The sequence below is a fragment of the Engraulis encrasicolus genome, chromosome 5, assembly GCF_034702125.1.
Source record: "Engraulis encrasicolus isolate BLACKSEA-1 chromosome 5, IST_EnEncr_1.0, whole genome shotgun sequence".
NCBI lineage: Eukaryota > Metazoa > Chordata > Actinopteri > Clupeiformes > Engraulidae > Engraulis > Engraulis encrasicolus.
Genome location: NC_085861.1, coordinates 21,768,605 through 21,787,418, shown reverse-complemented (window position 1 = coordinate 21,787,418; position 18,814 = coordinate 21,768,605). Strand labels below are relative to the sequence as shown.

Below are 18,814 nucleotides of genomic sequence, written 5' to 3'. Positions count from 1 at the left end.
TATAATGTTGAGTATCTCATGGATCCTCTCGGGGTCATAAATGACCCCAGAGGTGTTTTTATTATAAATCCCATATAGATGGTCCAAATCTCACGAAAATAAGACAAAAAAACTTTAATCCCATTTATAGGATTTTGCTTTTTTGGGGATTTTGTTAAAAATCCAAAGACTTGGTAAATGTATACCCAAACTCAGCAAAGATAAAGCAAAGGCAGTGGTAGCCTGCTTGGCCAGACTGATGAAGCTACAACAATTTGTGAAGTGTGAGAGGAAGTATGGGGGAGCTTGCGTTTATATACATGACGACAAATGTAAAATGGTGAACAAATTGAGAAGATTTAAGAATTAAGATGAGCCTTTCTCACACTAAACTATGGTGAGAATAGACTAATGCTGGCTCAGCAGCATACTGAATGGGGAAATGTCAGTACAACCAGGTGTCCAGGTATCAGCTTCTCCACCATCTAATTTCCTTTACAACAAAGATATTTTCTTATTTGAATTATAGACGTTAAATATCAAGACCTCTCCATATTTTAAAGAGCCATAAAATCACCAAATTCAAAACTTTTACAACATGAGATTAAGTGATTCTATTTCAGTCATCTTAAAGACACATTGTAGTTTACACAATATACATCTTCAGTTCAAATGAAACTTAGAAAAAGTTTTTTTTCAAATTAGTAGGTAAAGGAAAATTGTATATGTCCTATTTTTTTTGCAAACAAGTCCCCACCTAATATACTCATGCCACAAGTTGCGTGTAGCTCAGGAATCATTGGTAGCGCTTTGAACTGGTTCAAGGAACAAAAACGAAAACTGGGAACTTTCTGTATTTATATGGAACTGAAACTAAACCAGTTAGGCCTATGCTTATGGTGGTTTTATGGTCTGTTACAGATATGCTTATTAAGAATAATGATAACTAGATCATACCAGGCAATTGAAACTCTTAAGACAAGGCCCTTGTGGCCTCAACTTGGCAGCATACCAGAGCGTTAAGGTAACATGCCATCTTGAACCGTCTATTGCGTTTGTGCAACCCTACAGGAAATAAGGTAAGTGCAAACACTCAGGAAAACTAGCTGAAATAGCTGAAGCAGATGATGTTGCACAGGGAAGGTGGTACAAACGGGTCAGTTGTCCTGGGGCCGAGGAAGAGAGGAGGCCCAGAATTTGCTGCTTCTTACATTGTATGTATTGATTTTGTCCCAGGCCCGGCTAAAGCTGTCAGTGGCCCTCGATGTTACAAAATGCTTAACAGATGGTGTGAGTGGTGTGCAATGGACCCTACTGGAGTGATTCATCCTCAGCATTAATCATCTGAACCAGGGGAATGGAGAGCGGTGGCTTTGCATTAATAACTGAGTTAAGACCAAATACAGTAATGACAGTTATGGGAAAGTAGAGAGATAGGGAGGGACTTCCTGATTACTGATATCTGGCTGCCAAGCTGTGTGGAGCTGAATTTAGAGGCATGCTGATGTGTTTCACAAATGACAGGACCGTCAGGAAATGAAGTATGTGTCCATGTGTGCGGGTGGAGGGAGTTGTGGAGTGGATTGTTCCTGGATGCTGGGGACTTATCAATCAACTCGCCTGTCTGTCTGTCTGTCTGCCTCTCTCTCTCTCTCTCTCTCTCTCTCTCTCTCTCTCTCTCTCTCTCTCTCTCTCTCTCTCTCTCTCTCTCTCTCTCTCTCTCTCTTTTGCTCTCTCTCTATATATATTGCCTATTTGCAGGGTGCGATTTGTCTGAAAACCAGAAGGGGGCATAAGTTTGAGATTTTAAGCAAAATCAATGGAATTACATTGAACTGTGATTAAAATCATGTAGGAAAAGTGGCGGTATAAAGACCAGAAGGGGGGACAATCCCCCCCATCCCCCCCTACAAATCGCACCCTGCCTATTTGTGTAATGGACTGTCCTCCTGTCAACTGTCATCAGCTTTGTTTAGTGGCTCTGACTCTGACTCTGGAACAGGCGCGGCACATTTTACTTTTGGCCAGCAGGTGGAAGCAGTGAGGTAAAGGGCAGTCCCTGTCAGCCTGACTGTGCCATCTGTAGGTGCCTACTTCCGCTTGTCAGGTAACCACTGGATTGAGCAAAGAAAGGAAAGGAAATGGGTATGAGTAGCCATCTGGAGTCTTTTATCATGAGCATTTCATGAAAATTGTGTTGTGAAATGTGTTCTATGTAAAAAGCCTAAGCTTTTCCATCAAATTAAAAACTGCATTTTGAAAGAAGTTTCCAATGTGAAACTAAATTTAGTCTTCAAAAAACTGTTCTCCTCAAAACATGAATCTGAAAAGGGGGGTCGTTGGGCCAATATGGTACTAAGCTAGTAAGGTGTTTTCAATGGCAAGTGTTTCACAAGCGGAATGGTGTGGGGCTAGCCTATTGGTTGCAGAATGTATCAACAGAATAGCGGAAATCTCCCACACAATACATGGGTGTGATGCAGTGCTTCCAGTGGTGAAAGTGAGTTCCCCATTTGTCACACTCTAGACCAGTGGTTCCCAAACTTTTTCAGCGGGGACCCCCTTTTGGTGATACCGCCCCTCACCACCACCTCCACCACCACCACCACCATCACCATTGCCTAGGCAATGTTTTGTCCATTAATATTACTAGATTTCCATTAATAGTTTGTCTGCTAATATTGCTAGAAATCCACTGGACAGCAAATACAAGTGAATACTGTCACTACCCAAATTATGGCATTATGCGGTCAGCTGGTAGCCTCTTACTGCAGATGGGGTCGCCGGCGACCCTATTCACTATTTGCTGAAAATACTGAACTACATCATAACAGCATTGCTATGACATTGCAGAGAGCCATAAGTAACAAATTAGTTATAATAACGATAAAAATGTACTGAGAGCTGTCAGTAACAAATTAAGACATAACCATTACAATTTTGGCGGCCGTAAGGTTATAACATAGGCGCTGCTCTAAGGGGTTAACCTGTGGATTTCCCATTTTTATGCAATGTTCCTTTTGTCTGGGATCCCCCTTCAGTACCCCCTTCAGTACCTCCACGACCCCCCTAGGGGTCCCAACCCTAGACTGTACACAGTATTCACAGCATGGCACAAACGAGGAAGTGGCAGCCTTTGTTTTAACACACACACACACACACGCACACACGCACACACGCACACACGCACACACGCACACACACACGGCCTGTGGTGTTACAGCACCAGGCAGGATAGAGATGGCCAGGAGTATAACATGAGATGTATAGTCTGGGCTCGCACCTCTGAGCACGCCTCTGTGTGTGTGTGTGTGTGTGTGTGTGTGTGTGTGTGTGTGTGTGTGTGTGTGTGTGTGTGTGTGTGTGTGTGTGTGTGTGTGTGTGTGTGTACGCCGCTGTGTGTGTGTGTGTGTGTGTGTGTGTGTGTGTGTGTGTGTGTACGCCGCTGTGTGTGTGTGTGTGTGTGTGTGTGTGTGTGTGTGTGTGTGTGAGTGTACGCCGCTGTGTGTGTGTGTGTGTGTGTGTGTGTGTGTGTGTGTGTGTGTGTGTGTGTGTGTGCGTGCATGTGTATGAAAACAAAGGGTGCCACTTCCTCGTGTGTAGGTAAAGCTGTGGATCCAAGCTGTGGCATCAAAATTAAGTTGTCACCATGCTATAGACCAGGGGTCCCCAAACTAAGGCCCGGGGGCCGGATGCGGCCCACCATGCCCCTTTGACCGGCCCTCCACCTCTCTGCACCTCACCATTTCAACTAACCCAAAGAAGCAATCCTCACAGAAAAAAATAATGATAAAATATACTTTTAAAATATATATGTATATATTTTTAATCAACAGGCCTTCCTATAGTTTAATTTTCATTAACCTGGTGTGAATCATCTGGAGTTTCTTGTCTCACTGTAATATAAATAGGCCTACCATTTCTATTGTATCACTCCTAAACTGTCAATCACCACATTTTTCCAACCTTTCCTTGCTATTTTTTACATGGTTATTAGAAATGAAAGGGAATACCTGTGGTATTTCAAATTGAAAAACATGTGAAGTTCTCACTTCTTTTGCAAATCACTTGTAATGATGAACTATTTTGTGCTATAACTTATGGCTACAACAGGCAGTGGCCTAGTACACAGCCCACATGATTGATCCCGGCCCCTGATCACAGTCAGGAACGATAATGTGTCCCCCAGAGAAAAAAGTTTGGGGACCCCTGCTATAGACCATCCAAGTGACTTGCTACACAGAGTGTTGTAATTAGAGGGCAGCGTAACAAGTACATTTTTTGGAATCAAAGATAACTTCTACAATTTATGGTTGTAATATAGTATCTGCAGAGCCAGATTCATGGCTACAGTTTCCCCTATAGTGCGAGGCTGTATCAACCGGCCAAGTTGGGTAACGAGCTAGTTCCCAAGGCCTTCTGTATGTCCCATAACTATAGCGAGACTGGCACGTTTTGATTAGGCAATAAACCGTTGACAGTGATAATCACATTTCCTATTCCCATGAAGCTTTGCTGCTCCGATTTAAATAACTTCAAGAGCAAACAAACAAGCTTTCAGATTTGTGATCAGAAATGTTCAATGATGATTGAATACAAAAAATACAGTGTTATACTGAAAGGCTGTGAAAAGCATAAAAGTGTTAATTCTGTTGAAAATTAATTAGCCTACATTGTTATGAACAAATTAAATCTGGGGTAATGTTTGTTACACACATGTACAGTTGTGTACAAAGATTTAAGTGTCATTTTATTATTTTTCTTGGTTATAAACCTGCCCACACCCTGTAAAAACTGCTGTGCTATGGACAGATATCATCATTTAAAAAAAAAAAAAACACTGATGGAATTGAATAATATCACCATGACGCAGAAGAACGTATTGAAGTGGTTCTACAGAACTACAAATAGAGTTTAAAACAATATTTACCAATGTGACGGTGTTGCCATCTGACGGAGGTCACAAAAAACAGGGTTTGTTTTGGAAGTTTTACATTTTGGCATGTTTTAAGAATAAGCTTACAACAGGCCTATCTAAAATTAAGTTGATTTATTAAAGTAGTTCCTCACTTTCACATATTTTTGACATTATTTTGTCTGATGGTGTTGACAAAACCAATAAGAGCCTATTCATGAAAAATGTAAAACATGGGGAGCTTGACCAATACATTGCTGCACAGCCAAGACCTTCATCTATGATAATAAACCTCTATATTTTGGATTTGATGAACTTTATACAATGTGTATTGCAAATATGGCCGCAGATCTTTGGTAGTTGGTGTCTATACCAGACAAATGATCTGATATCACCTGTGACAAACTCATGGTGTCCACATCGGCAGAACAACAACGGAAGAGGACGCAGTAGACAGTTCACCATGTCTGACTGAATCATGGTGACTTTCAGTACCAACAGAACATCAACAATATGGGAGGACACACACAACAGTGTGTAACAACAACGCACCGACTATACTTCCAAACCCGGTAGCAACACCAAACAGATACCAAAAAATCTGCCAGATATTCAACCCCAATCCCAATCTGCCTTATAGGTAAGAGACTTACTCAGACATTCACATTGCTATCCTAGTGTGTGTGTGTGTGTGTGTGTGTGTGTGTGTGTGTGTGTGTGTGTGTGTGTGTGTGTGTGTGTGTGTGTGTGTGTGTGTGTGTGTGTGTGCGTGCGTGCGTGTGTGTGTGTGTGTACATGTGTGTGTGTGTGCAAGTGTATGCTTGTGTACCCTGTGTTAACATTAAACAATGCTGAACACATTGGTATTGTGTCATGTGTGTGTGTGTGTCGTGTGTGAGTGTGTCCGGTGTGTGTGTGCATGCGCGCGAGTGAGTGTATGTGTGCGTGTGTGTTTGTGCAGGTATGCCACTCTCTACGACACTGTCAGCAAGATCCCGATGTACTCCTACATGTACCCAGGGCGAGGAGGAGGCATGCCGACTGTGAATCCCTGGATGATCGAGCCTGGGGTCAGATCTCACCTGAAATTGTCTTTGATTGTCATAAAAAGCACTATATGAGACCTGTTTATTGTTGTTGTTGTATATCTGAATATGGGCATAAATAACCTACCTACATATGTGTGTTCCAAACTACAGCTTGACGGCGGCATTGGTGTCGACATGCGCACCAAAACCGCTGCTGGCTTGGCTAGACAGACGCTCAACAACCAGGCAGATAACACGGACTACGTGGGCTACGACAAGGGCCATCTGTACCCGCGCGACCACAACAACATCCCCGACCAGGCGCGCTCCACCTTCACCCTCACCAACGCCGCCCCCCAGTACCACCCAGAGAACTACTACTGGTTCGATCAGGTGCACAGTCAAAAATAATGCGGTGTTAGTATTCCAAAGTTAACTTGTATAACTCCAGATAGTTTTACAGCACCATGGAGAGTCAAATTACTCTGATAGTGGAGCCAAAAGACATGCCCCCCCCACTATACTTTAATTAACACTATTTTTGAGTAATACCAAATGTTATTTGAAATGGGGTTAATTTCAAACCTGTAAGAGTTAAAATAACACTTGTATGTTTTCTCTGCAGGTGGAGAGGGAGATCGCAGCTGACATCAGAGGCCTTTGTGTCCCCCCCCAGGTGTACATGGTGGCGGGGGTCGTCCCGAGTACCACCCCCGCGTACATGGTAAACGGCAGAGTGAACGTTCCCGAGTATTTCTGGTCGGCTTACTGCTGCCGCAACTAGGTGGGCGCATACAGGTTCAGGGGCATCATCGTGCAGATGCCAAAGGGTGAGGCGTACGCGGCAGCCCTGGCAGCGGGCCAGACGCCACAGCAGGCAGCACAGGCGGCCCAGGCCGTGCCACTGCCACCGGTTTCACCTTACTTGTCTGCAGCTGAATTCAATGCAGATCTAAACAGCCTTTACTGTGTTCGGAGCACAACCTGGCTGCTCTTAAAAGGGAGGGAGGGAGAGAGAGAGAGAGAGAGAGAGAGAGAGAGAGAGAGAGAGAGAGAGAGAGAGAGAGGGAGAGAGAGAGGGAGAGAGAGAGAGAGAGAGATAGAGAGAGAGAGAGAGAGATCTGTTTACATTATGTGACCTGCAGTGGAAATAAAATAAAAAATCTGTTTGCATTATGAACCTGTGTCTTTGTGAGTAATGGGTAAAGGGGTGGAGGGGTGGACTCACATAATGGGTGGGGCAAGGTAAGACAACAACACAATGCATTGCAAATAATGTAATAGATCTAATGTAGGCCTAACACAATTCTTGCTATTGCCAGACTATATCACATGTGAGATATAAAACATATGAAGAGTTCAGATGCAAAACCCCCTAACTCCATTTCTGAAGACCTGCACTTCTATATTTTTAGAGAACCCCGTTGTTGTTTTGGTTTAAATTCATGTACTTGATAATACATATAAATAGTTAAATTACATAAATAAAATGAAAAATATGCAATTTTTATAGCTTTGTATATAAATAAAAATGAATTAAGATTATTTTCTGAAATGGCACTTAGGGGGTTTTGCATCTGAACTCTTCATATGTCATATGGGCCTATTCATTCACTCGAAGGAAAGGTCGATCTAGTACAGTGATTCTCAACCTCTTTGGAACAAATGTCCCCTTGACCTCATCCCAAGTCTCCCAATGCCCCATTGACCTTCATAAGCCCGCCAACGCCCCCCTTTGTATTAAAAAGTAAAATAGACATTAAACCTCAATGGCAACTGAGCAACGCCCCCTCTCAGGTGCATTTTAATCACCCCCTGGGGGGCTGTACAGCCCCCCTTGAGAAACACTAATCTTCTAGAATAGGAGTAGCCTAGCATTTATTGATCCCAGAGAAAATGAAGGTGTCAAGCAGCCTAGATAGAGCCACAGTACACAATACTAGTATGTGTATATATTATTGCACAACAAACTAGAAGCACTCAGAGAGCGCAGACCTCCGCCAAGGAAGCTGCTTGATACATTTGACTATGTTACACCCTAAGTCTTTCTGCCTTGTTGTTGTGGTGTTCCCACAATTCCATTTCTGGTCACTAGGAGGCGTCTAGATGGTGAAGAATCTTTTGAAAAGTCCTGGTTCCGGTTCGTGATCCGGATCACCACCAGAATTGAATCACTTGTTCCCTGGGTCATTATCAACAAACCCACAAAGTTTCGTCGAATTCCGTTGATTAGTTTTTGAGCTATGCTGCTGACAGACAGACAAACAAACAAACGGACAGACAGACGGACAGACAAACCAACGCGACCGAAAACATTACCTCCTTGGCGAAGGTAATTAAACATAACACACCGCATAGGCTACACAAATTGAGCCATAGGCAGATATCACACACACACACACACACACACACACACACACACACACACACACACACACACACACACACACACACACACACACACACACACACACACACACACACACACACTGCTTTAGAGTCCAGTGGTGGCGTGCTTTACATCACTGTATCCAAGGCATTGCATTTGGTGATGTGTGGCTTGGCTTGGATGCATCTGCTCAGCAAAGGAAACTCATTACCTGAAGCTCTCTACGTATGTGAAAGTGAAAGCCCAACTTGGAAACTCCAACTCTCATTGTCATTGTGACACATTACTCTACAATACACAAGTGTTCACTGCACACGGCACACAACAAAATGTTATTTATGCCTCACCCGTGCAAGGGGGCAGCCCCCAATGGCGCCCCAAGGGAGCAGTGCGGCAGGACGGTACCATGCTCATGGTACCTCAGTCATGGAGGAGGATGGGGGAGAGCACTGGTTCATTACTCCCCCCACCAACCTGCCGGGTCAGGAGTCGAATCGGCAACCTTTGGGCTACAAGTCTGACGCCCTTACCGCTAACCCATGACTGCCCCTCTAGCCCATGACTGCCCCACTTGGGCTAACATGTAGGCCACATGAAGTTTAGAGTTCTGTAGCTGTCTGCTTGACTGTGCAATTGAGCAATTGACATGATTCGCTGACCCCTCTCCCAGTATATGTGGCCTACCACTTCCTGGCTGAGTTGCTGTTGTTCCCTAGCCAGGCCATGCCCTCCTAGTGAAGCAAGTCTCGAAGAGATTTGAAAGTCGATGATAATCAGGCTAGTTGTTCCCACACTTGATTTTCTTATAATAAAGCTGACAGTTGTGGGAGAGAGGAAAGTTCCCAACTGGATTTGCTGCGCAGGTGGCATCCTATGACAGTTCCATGCTAGCCTGATTATCATCGACTTTCAAATCTCTTCGAGACTTGGCCTGACCAAGTGCATGACGATTAACATTTCCCAAACGGCTTGGTTGACCCGCCTCCCTTGGTTTGCTAATGGTTGTTTCCTTCGGGACAAAGTGGGAGGAGTTCCCGATTTTTCGGGAGCTCAGACACTACTTGCATTGCTCTTGACCTGACTAGTGGCAACGCTGAAGGTGTTGTGTCACTAGGAGGGCACGGCCTGGCTAGTTCCATGCTGGATTCCTCTGTGCTCCTGAGCTAGCCTGGTGAACCAGCGCCACCCGCTGGACGGCAAAATGTTTTGTCTACGGGTGGGTCTGGCCTCGTAAATATGTGTTTTGAATCAAAGTGGGCAGGGTTTTGAGGGAAGGTTGTTCTCATCAACAATCTTCGGATGTATTATGCATCGAGGCCAGACTAAATTAGACATCCACATTTAGTCTGGTTTATCAGGCTACTCCTGAGCGGCTCATTCTTTCACACAAAAAACTGTCTGAATGTTTAAGTGCTTTATTTTATACACATTTGGCTAAGGCCAAGTGACATCTGATTCTGATCATTTGGATGGATGAGCCAATAGGCTAATTTTAGTAATACTGTACTTCTCTTATCTGTACAATATCCAGTATGTTTTTTCCAGAATTATTTTGCCTGACAATGAACAATGGTAAAAAACATCAACAATACATCTTTAGAATATATTTATTTACACGTTGAAATTTTGAATAGACTGCATAAATATGCGCACTACACCTGTCACTGTTAAAATCCAAAGCAGCAGTAAGCTACACAAGAGGGAGGAAGAAACACAATATGGAACTGCCTAGCCTACAATGTTTTTTTTCCTCCTGTGAGCTGTTGCCGATGTGGAACGTCGCCCCGCCACTCGGCGGGAATGTTTATGCATGTTTTCAACTTAAAAGGGGGTGCTGCGTGCCGGGAAAGGCTGAAACCTCAAGATGTGGAACTCTGCCACCACATTGTCTGCCGCTGGCTGCCGTCTTGGAAAACTTGTGTAATCATGCCTTAATATCCTTCCTGGGCTGCCCGGCCTCTGAATGGAAGGGAACTTCCTACCGAGCGCTCCTTGATGCAGGGGCTTCCACCGGACCGCACCTCGCCTGATTTGACACGGTAGGGAAAGCATGTTTATCAGTGCGTAATTGTTCATAGGATTGCTTGTTTGTTTGTTCGTTTGTTTTTATTACGAGCGCAGTTTATGCTCCGTTTTTTTGTAGGCCTACTTTACTGTGACTTTTGATCAGCCATGTGACAGGAGTTAGTTTACTGTCAGTGTCATTCACACCATCAGATCATGCGCGTACAGTAGCCTAATGTTTATTAACGGTAGGCCTCTGTTTTAGATGGAGCTAACGGGCTTTGTCATCCTGTGCGTTCTGATGCACGCGCCGCAGCATGCGATGTCACAGGAGAACGTCACCTTTCCAGAGGAACCGGACCGTAAGTTGATTTTTACAACAACCCACACAGATTGTGTTTCATATTAACATGTTAACATGCTGTCTGAGGATTTATAATGGGCTTGGTTATGTGAAACGGTTTTGGGAACTTTGGGAGCTGGTATCCTGATACTTTGCCATATATAGATATGTCCTCATTCTGACAAATGTCATAAAAAAAACCCAAAAAGAGACCTATCTAAATACAGTTAAGTAGACCTAATAATAATAATATGAGCTAACGAGTGCCTATTTGCTGGAAAAACTGCAAATAGTGTCTTTACAAAAACTTTCAAAATGACTTTTTCGCTTCAAAATGGCAGTCTGGATAGGCAACACTGCTGGAGGAGATTTTTAGAGGAAAAAAAAAGTCCAAATGGAAAACTCCCACAGAAGAGAGAGAGCCTAGTGACTAATTTTAGGTCCAGGCAGGGCTTCCACTGCGGTACTCTGAATACTTGTTATTATATCCCGGTCACATGGAAACGCAGATACATACAGACATACACAGAGACTGACATACATACACACTCTAGTGATTCATCTTGGGCAGTTTAACCTTTTCCACCTCCTCATAAGAGATCTCTTTTGACTCTGGGAGTACTTTTGGAGATGTGTTGGAGACGTTTATTTCTTTACAATGTTACTGCTGCTGCACTTAACTCATTTGTCTGCTGTTTAAGTTGTGAAATGCACCACTGCATCCCCCTTTACGGGGTAGTACTAAACTAACATGGTGTTGTACGAGGTTGATGAGTTTTCAATAGTTTGGATGTTCGGCCATAGCTTAGGAAACGGGTAGGGTACCTAGGTACAGTATATCTCGAGGGCCGTTTGCGACCCTTGAGGCCGTCTTATTCGCCACTAGATACAATTGTGATGTTATGCAGCTTCACATGAAATATGGCATGATTTGTAAAGGAATCTTAAAAATTACCCTACATTTGCAATTCAGTCAAGTTATATTTCAAGGGGACCTAGAAAAGGCCTTGCCCACTGCCATAGTTGACACACAGAAACATAGATATGGGGGATGCATGCAAACTTGTGTGGATGTCGGATCCGAACAGCTCCTTTCGAAGTGGGGGAAAGTGTGTGTGTGTGTGTGTGTGTGTGTGCGTGTGTGTGCGTGTGCGTGTGCGTGTGCGTGTGTGTGTGTGTGTGTGTGTGTGTGTGTGTGTCAGTGACGTTTCAGCAGTAGCACACGCCAGGATGGCGCAACGGCAACCAGTGCCACTATTGTATGGATTTTTGTTTGTTTGTTTGTTTTAGTGGACTATCTAAGAAGCATATTCATTGCAGCTTATCAACCACTAATTACTAATTAATTTATGGGCATTAGTTGCCGTTGCGCCATCTGACGTCTGAGCCCCAAGAAACGTCAGAGTGTGTGTGTGTGTGTGTGTGTGTGTGTGTGTGTGTGTGTGTGTGTGTGTGTGTGTGTGTGTGTGTGTGTGTGTGTGTGTGTGTGTGTGTGTGTGTGTGTGTGTGTGTGCCTGCCTGCCAGAGTGAGTATGTGCGCCTGGTTTGTAGCAGAAGTATTTGGTGTTGGAGGACCACGCCCATGTCAGCCAGGCCCTGGGAAAGGCCACCAAGAACTCTTGCCAGAACATCCCACCATTCATTACACTGAATGGTACTATTATTACTGCTACCATATTGGCCCAAATATACCGTAAGAATCAGTGGGTGGGTGGGGGTTCTGTCGACTTCTATTCAATATCGTTTTATATTTGGGGCATATTCTAGTACAACTACTACTACAGGCCTGATATGATTAGTTCTAGTATTAGTCCTGTTGTTGTTACTGCTGCTGCAGCTACTGATACTACTACAACCACTACTACTGCAACTACTACTGCTATTACTACTACTACTACTACTTCTAATAATAATAATGATAATAATAATTTATAATTTATTATGAGTTATACTTATTTTCACACACACACACACACACACACACACACACACACACACACACACACACACACACACACACACACACACACACACACACACACACACACACACACACACAGACAAACACACACGCAAACACAGGCACCCAAATGTTTGAACATGATCCATGTGACCCCATCTCATCTCCACTGTGTCCTGTGCTGCTGACCTCCACAGGTGGAGTCCTGGACCCCGACCTGATGGACGTGAAGCCCCCCCTGGTGGTCTCCGCCCCCCTGGTGAGCGAGCCGGTCGACCTCTCCACCCCCAGCGAGGCCACCAACCTGCGCTGGGTCACGGCCTACCAGCAGACCAAAGGCAACGCCGGCAACGCACTACCGCCCGACGTGGTGTGCGTGCACAACAACTACACGTCGCGGCAGGAGTGCGTGTGTCGGCCGCGTGGCGTGTGCGCGCTGGGCTTCATGACGCCGGCCAGGGGCTTCTACTGCTACTACTCGCTCCGCGGCCACCAGCTGCTCACCGCGGACTTCCAGCTGCTGCAGAACAGGCGCAACTTCGAGCGGCTGGAGTGGCGGGCGGCAGAGAACGGCAGCGTGCCGGAGCACGGGATCAAGCATTGCCGGCACAACTACGTGGGCCGGAACCGGTACGGGCTCGGCAACGTGCACGCAGAGATGGGCGTCCTGTACCTGCCCTGGGAGGGCCGCGAGTACTGGTACCGGGACTACGAGGTGCTGACGGTGAACCGCGACAAGTACCACCTGCAGGTGAGGAAGCTTACTGCACGGTGTCTTTACATGCGTTACATCGAAAGTCAACGTGTTAAAAAAAGAACACAATTAATTATGAATAGGGGTACGTTCTTAACTACCATGCCAAAAACTCAAAGAGCAGTAACACTTGCAGGTAAGAAAGCTTATTTTATGGTGTCTTTATACAATATGTCAACATCTAACAACAACTTAACACTTACATTTTACATACCTGATTATGACAAGTGATATCTGCAGGTAAGAACCCTTATTTTTTACAGTATCTTTTTTGAGTGTATCTACATGTTGAAGCATATGATACTAGGCTGTATACTTACACTGCCTAGCCCTTACACTGGCATGCCTAGCCCTAACCCTATTTAACTGATGGCCAACCTGGATTTGGAAGCGAAAATCCAGTACCATGTATTCCGTATGAACTGATTTGACCTATCCAAATGCCCTGTATGGACATAATGTCATGGTGTTAGATAGTTAGTTTAGTTACACTGTACATAAAAAATGAATCAGAGGCAGTACAATAAAGTATGATACCACTGAGCTAAAGGTCTAGACCAGGGCCCTGGGGCCAGATGCGGCCCTCGGACAGCAAGGCTCTGGTCCCCTTGAAATACGGATTTTTTGTTCGGAATTTAGAGATAAAAGTATGAGTTCCGTATCGAGCTGAAAAGGGACACGGGACATTAAAATGCAGGAAATTACATCTAAGAAAAGCCAAACTTACTGGGGGAGGACCCCGAGACCCCCTACCTCAATGAAGTGTCCCTTGTTTTTTCTATTGACAGTCGGCAACCATAATACATAAATACATTTCGGCCCCTTTACTGAGGGGAATCTAAAAAACTGGCCCTCGTTGACATTTAATTGAATACCCCTGGTCTAGACTGATATATATGGGGGTGTTTCAGGCTTCGGGAGGGAAGTTTACTAGTGTTCTTCCGTACTCTGCTAGTTGGCATCCGTTCCACCAAGAACAGTGAAATGGTTGATAAAACACCACATAAACATACAGGTGTACACACACACAGGTGTTCAAGATGTCCTATGACACCAAGAAGATGAACGTGAGCACCTTACCTGAGGTGGAGCTGATGGAGTCCAAGTGCATGCCCAACCTCAACAGGACCAGCGAGCTCATCACCGAGGTCTACATGCAGACCAAACATGAGAAGGTGGGTCTCCATCTCTTAAAGGTACACTGTGTAATATGTTTTAGTAGTTTTATTTCCAGAATGCATGCTGCCCATTCACAAATTTTACTTTTTCATGAATACTTACCACAACCTTCAAGTTCCAAGTATTCATTATGACTGGGAAAATGGCACTTTTCATAGATGAAAAGGAGGATCTTCTCCATGGTACGCCATTTTGAATTTCCAGTAAAACTTGTACTTTGGTCATACTAATAGTTTATTACTTTCTAAATATTCATGAAAAGATCAAATTTGGTAATAGGTTAAGGTGGATAAATTGCCTTTCTCAAGGCCACATCATCTATGTATTAGGGCCCTGGAGAGAGCACTAATATCCATCCAAATGCATGCCAACCACAACATCATGCTTAGCTTGAGAGGGTTTGTCCATTTTATGCAGAGTTGTCAAATATCGGTCCAGGAGTAAAAACCATGCCACAGTTTCATCTTGACAGCTCATTTCTGCGCAGTCTGCGCAGTGCACCTACTGTATATCAATTTACTATTGCTGATTAAGAGTCTGGTTTATATTTGTATGTGTGTGTGTGCGTGTGTGCGTGCGTGCGTGCGTGTGTTTGTGTGTATGTGTGTGTGTGTGCGCTTAATTTGGGTGTCTCATACTGTGATTTTGTCTTTGCCCTTTGAAAAAAGCTGAACCAATGGGAGCCCACCCTCATCATGCCGCACATGCTCAGTATAAACTTCTCCGTCAAAGTTCCGGAAGTGGTGCTGGGTAAGGATGTGTCCGCGAGCCCCAACACGCCATCAGACCTGACAGAGTGGAGCGGGCTGAAGCTGCGGCAGAACGTCTCCCTGACGACGCACCACAGCGCGGCCATCACGCCAGGACACTGTTGCCGGGTGACCATGCTGGGACGCAAGATGGAAGTGGCCATGCCCTTCTGGGCACAGGTGAGGAAGCGGTCTTTTGGGATCTTTTGCGGATGGAGCTGAAATGCTCCAAGGAGTACGTGATGTCAAAAACTTTGGGAAGCACTGTTTTAATAGATACTGCATGGACTGTGGTTTGACAGGGTTTGCTTGTCACGGTGTGGTATATGTGTGAATTGTATGGTTTTGGTTATCGTGCGGATTGAGCCATCCCTAGTTTGAATCGTCCGTCCACCCTTCTGTGCACAGGTGAGGAAGGTGTACCTGAGCGGTGCCACGCACGCCGCCTCCATCGTGGGCACCTACCGGAGCACGGAGATGGGGGGCATCAAGGGGGAGCCGGGCCGCTGTGACCCACTGGAAGAGGAGAAGAAGGAGGAGGAGAAGAAGGAGGTGCCGGCGGAACGCACCAAGCCCCTTGAGGCCACCAAGCCTCCACAGAATCCGGGCGGAGGAACCAGTGCTGTGTTTCCTGGGCTGAGCTTCTATGCCAGCCTGGCACTATGTCTGGCAGTGGTTGGTGTTGTTGTGTAATAATGGGTTTGGTGGGGGGCTGGATGGTGGCGGGGATTAGTTTGTATAGTATTATTGAGCTTCCACTGATGCGTCTTGTACAGAGTACATTTTGAAGTGTTAATTCAATGCTCAGAGTAAGACCCCATACACAATATAGAGAGTGTTAATTATGACTATTAATTTAACAATAAGATAGTTTGACACTCTGTCGTCTATAGAGTATATATGGAGAATACTGTATATACTGAATGCATGGACGGATTACTGCACGCGCCTACCGGGCCCGGTCCCAGGGGCCCAAGAGCCAAGGGGGCCCTGAAGCACCTCTGTATTTTCATTCGAATAATGCATTAGAGTCTCTAAAACATTCAACATGTTTTTGTAAACTAGCAACACCCATTGAGGGGGGCCTTTCTTGTTGTCTGGCCCAGGGGCCCGTGGTCATAATCCGTCCCTGACTGTATGGAGTATTATTGTCTATGGTCCTACTCTGTATGAGTTGAATTAACACTGCAGCAATTTACTGTGTACCTCTAAATGTCTTCCACTAAGCTAAGCATTCTGGGGCTCTGTATGTTGATGGGTGTTGCTTTGCTTGGCAAATGGTTTTGCTTTTGCATTGCTGTGGGTGGGACTGGTGGACATGGGCTGAATGAGAATTTCTAAGCAGTAAAAAAATCAAAAGTTGATTCAACACTATTTTGAGAATTATATGGTGCCCTTTGGTTGTAGTGTTGTATTCAACTCATTCAGTGTTGAATTGACATTGTGACTCCATGTATGCAGTGTTAAATTCAACTTCAATCTCAAAGAGACTCAGAGATATGAAATAATATTTAATCAATTGGGACCATATCATCTCAGAACAGTACTAAATGAGCTCTGCATTCTGCTTTCACTGTTACACTCTGTTTTGCCCCATGCCTCAATTATTTCAGCTTGCTAATTTCAGCCTAACACACTCAATTACAGATGCACACACAGTTTAATTTCTCTCTCTCTATCTCTCTCTTTCTCTCTTACACACACACACACACACACACACACACACACACACACACACACACACACACACACACACACACACACACACACACACACACACACACCTGCACAGTCACACACATACGTATGTAGAAATTGCACTTGTAGAATTGCTGATATGGCACACAGTGTCAATATTTAAATAGAGGTTTTACTGTTTTATCTCTTGTTACTGTAAGTGTCAATGCTGGAGCTAAAGACACTTTTGTTTACCTGCTGAGTGCACACATTTATTGTTTGCTCTTTTTTACACAGAGATGAGGAACTATTGTACATAATGTAATGTATTGTTTGCATGGTTTTGCTGCTGCCTAGGCTTTCTTTTATATATTTTTTACACTTTGTTTTGCACAAAGAAAAGGACGTCGTAAATATTGATGTTTTTTTTAATGTCAAGACTTTACTGTCTAGAGATTAGAGACTTCCTGATTCCTCTTCATCGTCTTCTACTCTTCCTCTCTGTTATGGCGTTTACATCCTGTCACTTTAACCCTCTGGTTGTGTTACGGTCAAAAATGACCGTTTTGAAACTTCATTCTTAAATAACTTCTCTATTTTTCATCATACAGAAATGGCACTTCATGATATCCTCCAGCTAACCTATTCAAATGGTCAACATGAAATATAATGAAATTCCTAAAGAATTGTGGAAGATACACCAACTTGTTACATTCATGGTGTTTCGGTCAAAAATGACCGGATCATTAATTTACATCTCCCAAAGTTATATACAGTTATATTACATTAACTTTACTCTCATATTCTTTTTTGTTAGGCTTTTCAGAATACAACCATATGTGCCACATTAGTATAGATGTTTACAGTTAGTTGAAATACTTGAAAAATAACATTTAAATCACATTGGAAATGTTTCAAAAGGATGTCTAAAAGGTATTAATCACAAAATATGCGAATCAGATTTTTAATCAATGTATTATTACCTTTTTTTGTGTAGGCGGTCAATTTTGACCGTTAACACCATGAACGTAACCCAGTTTCTAACACAACCAGAGGGATAAAAAATATACTTAAGGTTTGATGTTCCTCGAAGAACCCTGTGGGGGGAACTCCTACAAGTTCTCTGGTGAACCTTTAGGTGTATAGAGGAACTCCAAGGTTTTCTGAGAGATTCCTCAAAAGACAACATTTTAAAGTGCAGTGTCCCTCTCTCAGTCTCTGACCAATCTCCACTACTGCGCCTTCAGTTTCTTTCATTTGTTTATACTCATTTTCTGGTGATTGTCACACAATTCTGAAAACCTCTCACCTCTCACTCCATTTGCCAAACCCATGAACCAATGCCACTGAACGTCAAACACAATTCCTTCTTTACACTAAAATTTCAGTTCTAAAACACACTTTTTCAAAACTCGAAACTTCACCCACAATTATCTGGATTTGACACAATTTTCATTTAAAAGCCTGGGTTTTCACATGGAATACACTGTCATTCAAAATGTTTAAATCAATTGCCATACAATGTGTATACCTGTTAACCTGTGTGAGGGGTTTTCCCGAAATTGTGTGTAAACAATCGAGAAAAACTGCAAGTTCATTTGGTAACCTGTCTGTGACGACACGGGTATGAGACTTTGTTTGGACTGCACTGGAAAACAGATACACAAGTTAAAAAACAAACTGTATTTCCTCTGCTGTATGTTAAGGACTATCTGTCCTCTGAAGAAATACAGTACAATATTGGCCTGGCAATATTGGCCTGTTGGTTTGAATTTTATTTGTCTGTAAATTGCGTTAGTCGTATAAAAGGACTTCAGGTCTAGTGTGTATAAAGAGT

The 18,814-nt window shown here is 43.9% G+C and overlaps 1 protein-coding gene across 1 annotated transcript in view; it reads left to right on the top strand.

The window, feature by feature from the left end:
- Positions 1-10,103: 10,103 nt before the first annotated feature.
- LOC134449122 (natterin-3-like) overlaps positions 10,104-18,814 on the top strand; it is an 8,978-nt gene continuing 267 nt past the window's right edge. Inside the window, exons 1-6 of the mRNA XM_063198919.1 lie at positions 10,104-10,350; positions 10,581-10,677; positions 12,816-13,369; positions 14,404-14,547; positions 15,220-15,480; positions 15,709-18,814. The exon at positions 15,709-18,814 is cut by the window's right edge and continues 267 nt beyond it. Of these exons, the coding sequence (XP_063054989.1) occupies positions 10,581-10,677; positions 12,816-13,369; positions 14,404-14,547; positions 15,220-15,480; positions 15,709-15,993 (1,341 nt within the window). The 5' untranslated portion in view covers positions 10,104-10,350 and the 3' untranslated portion in view covers positions 15,994-18,814. The remainder of the gene's footprint in view (positions 10,351-10,580; positions 10,678-12,815; positions 13,370-14,403; positions 14,548-15,219; positions 15,481-15,708) is intronic.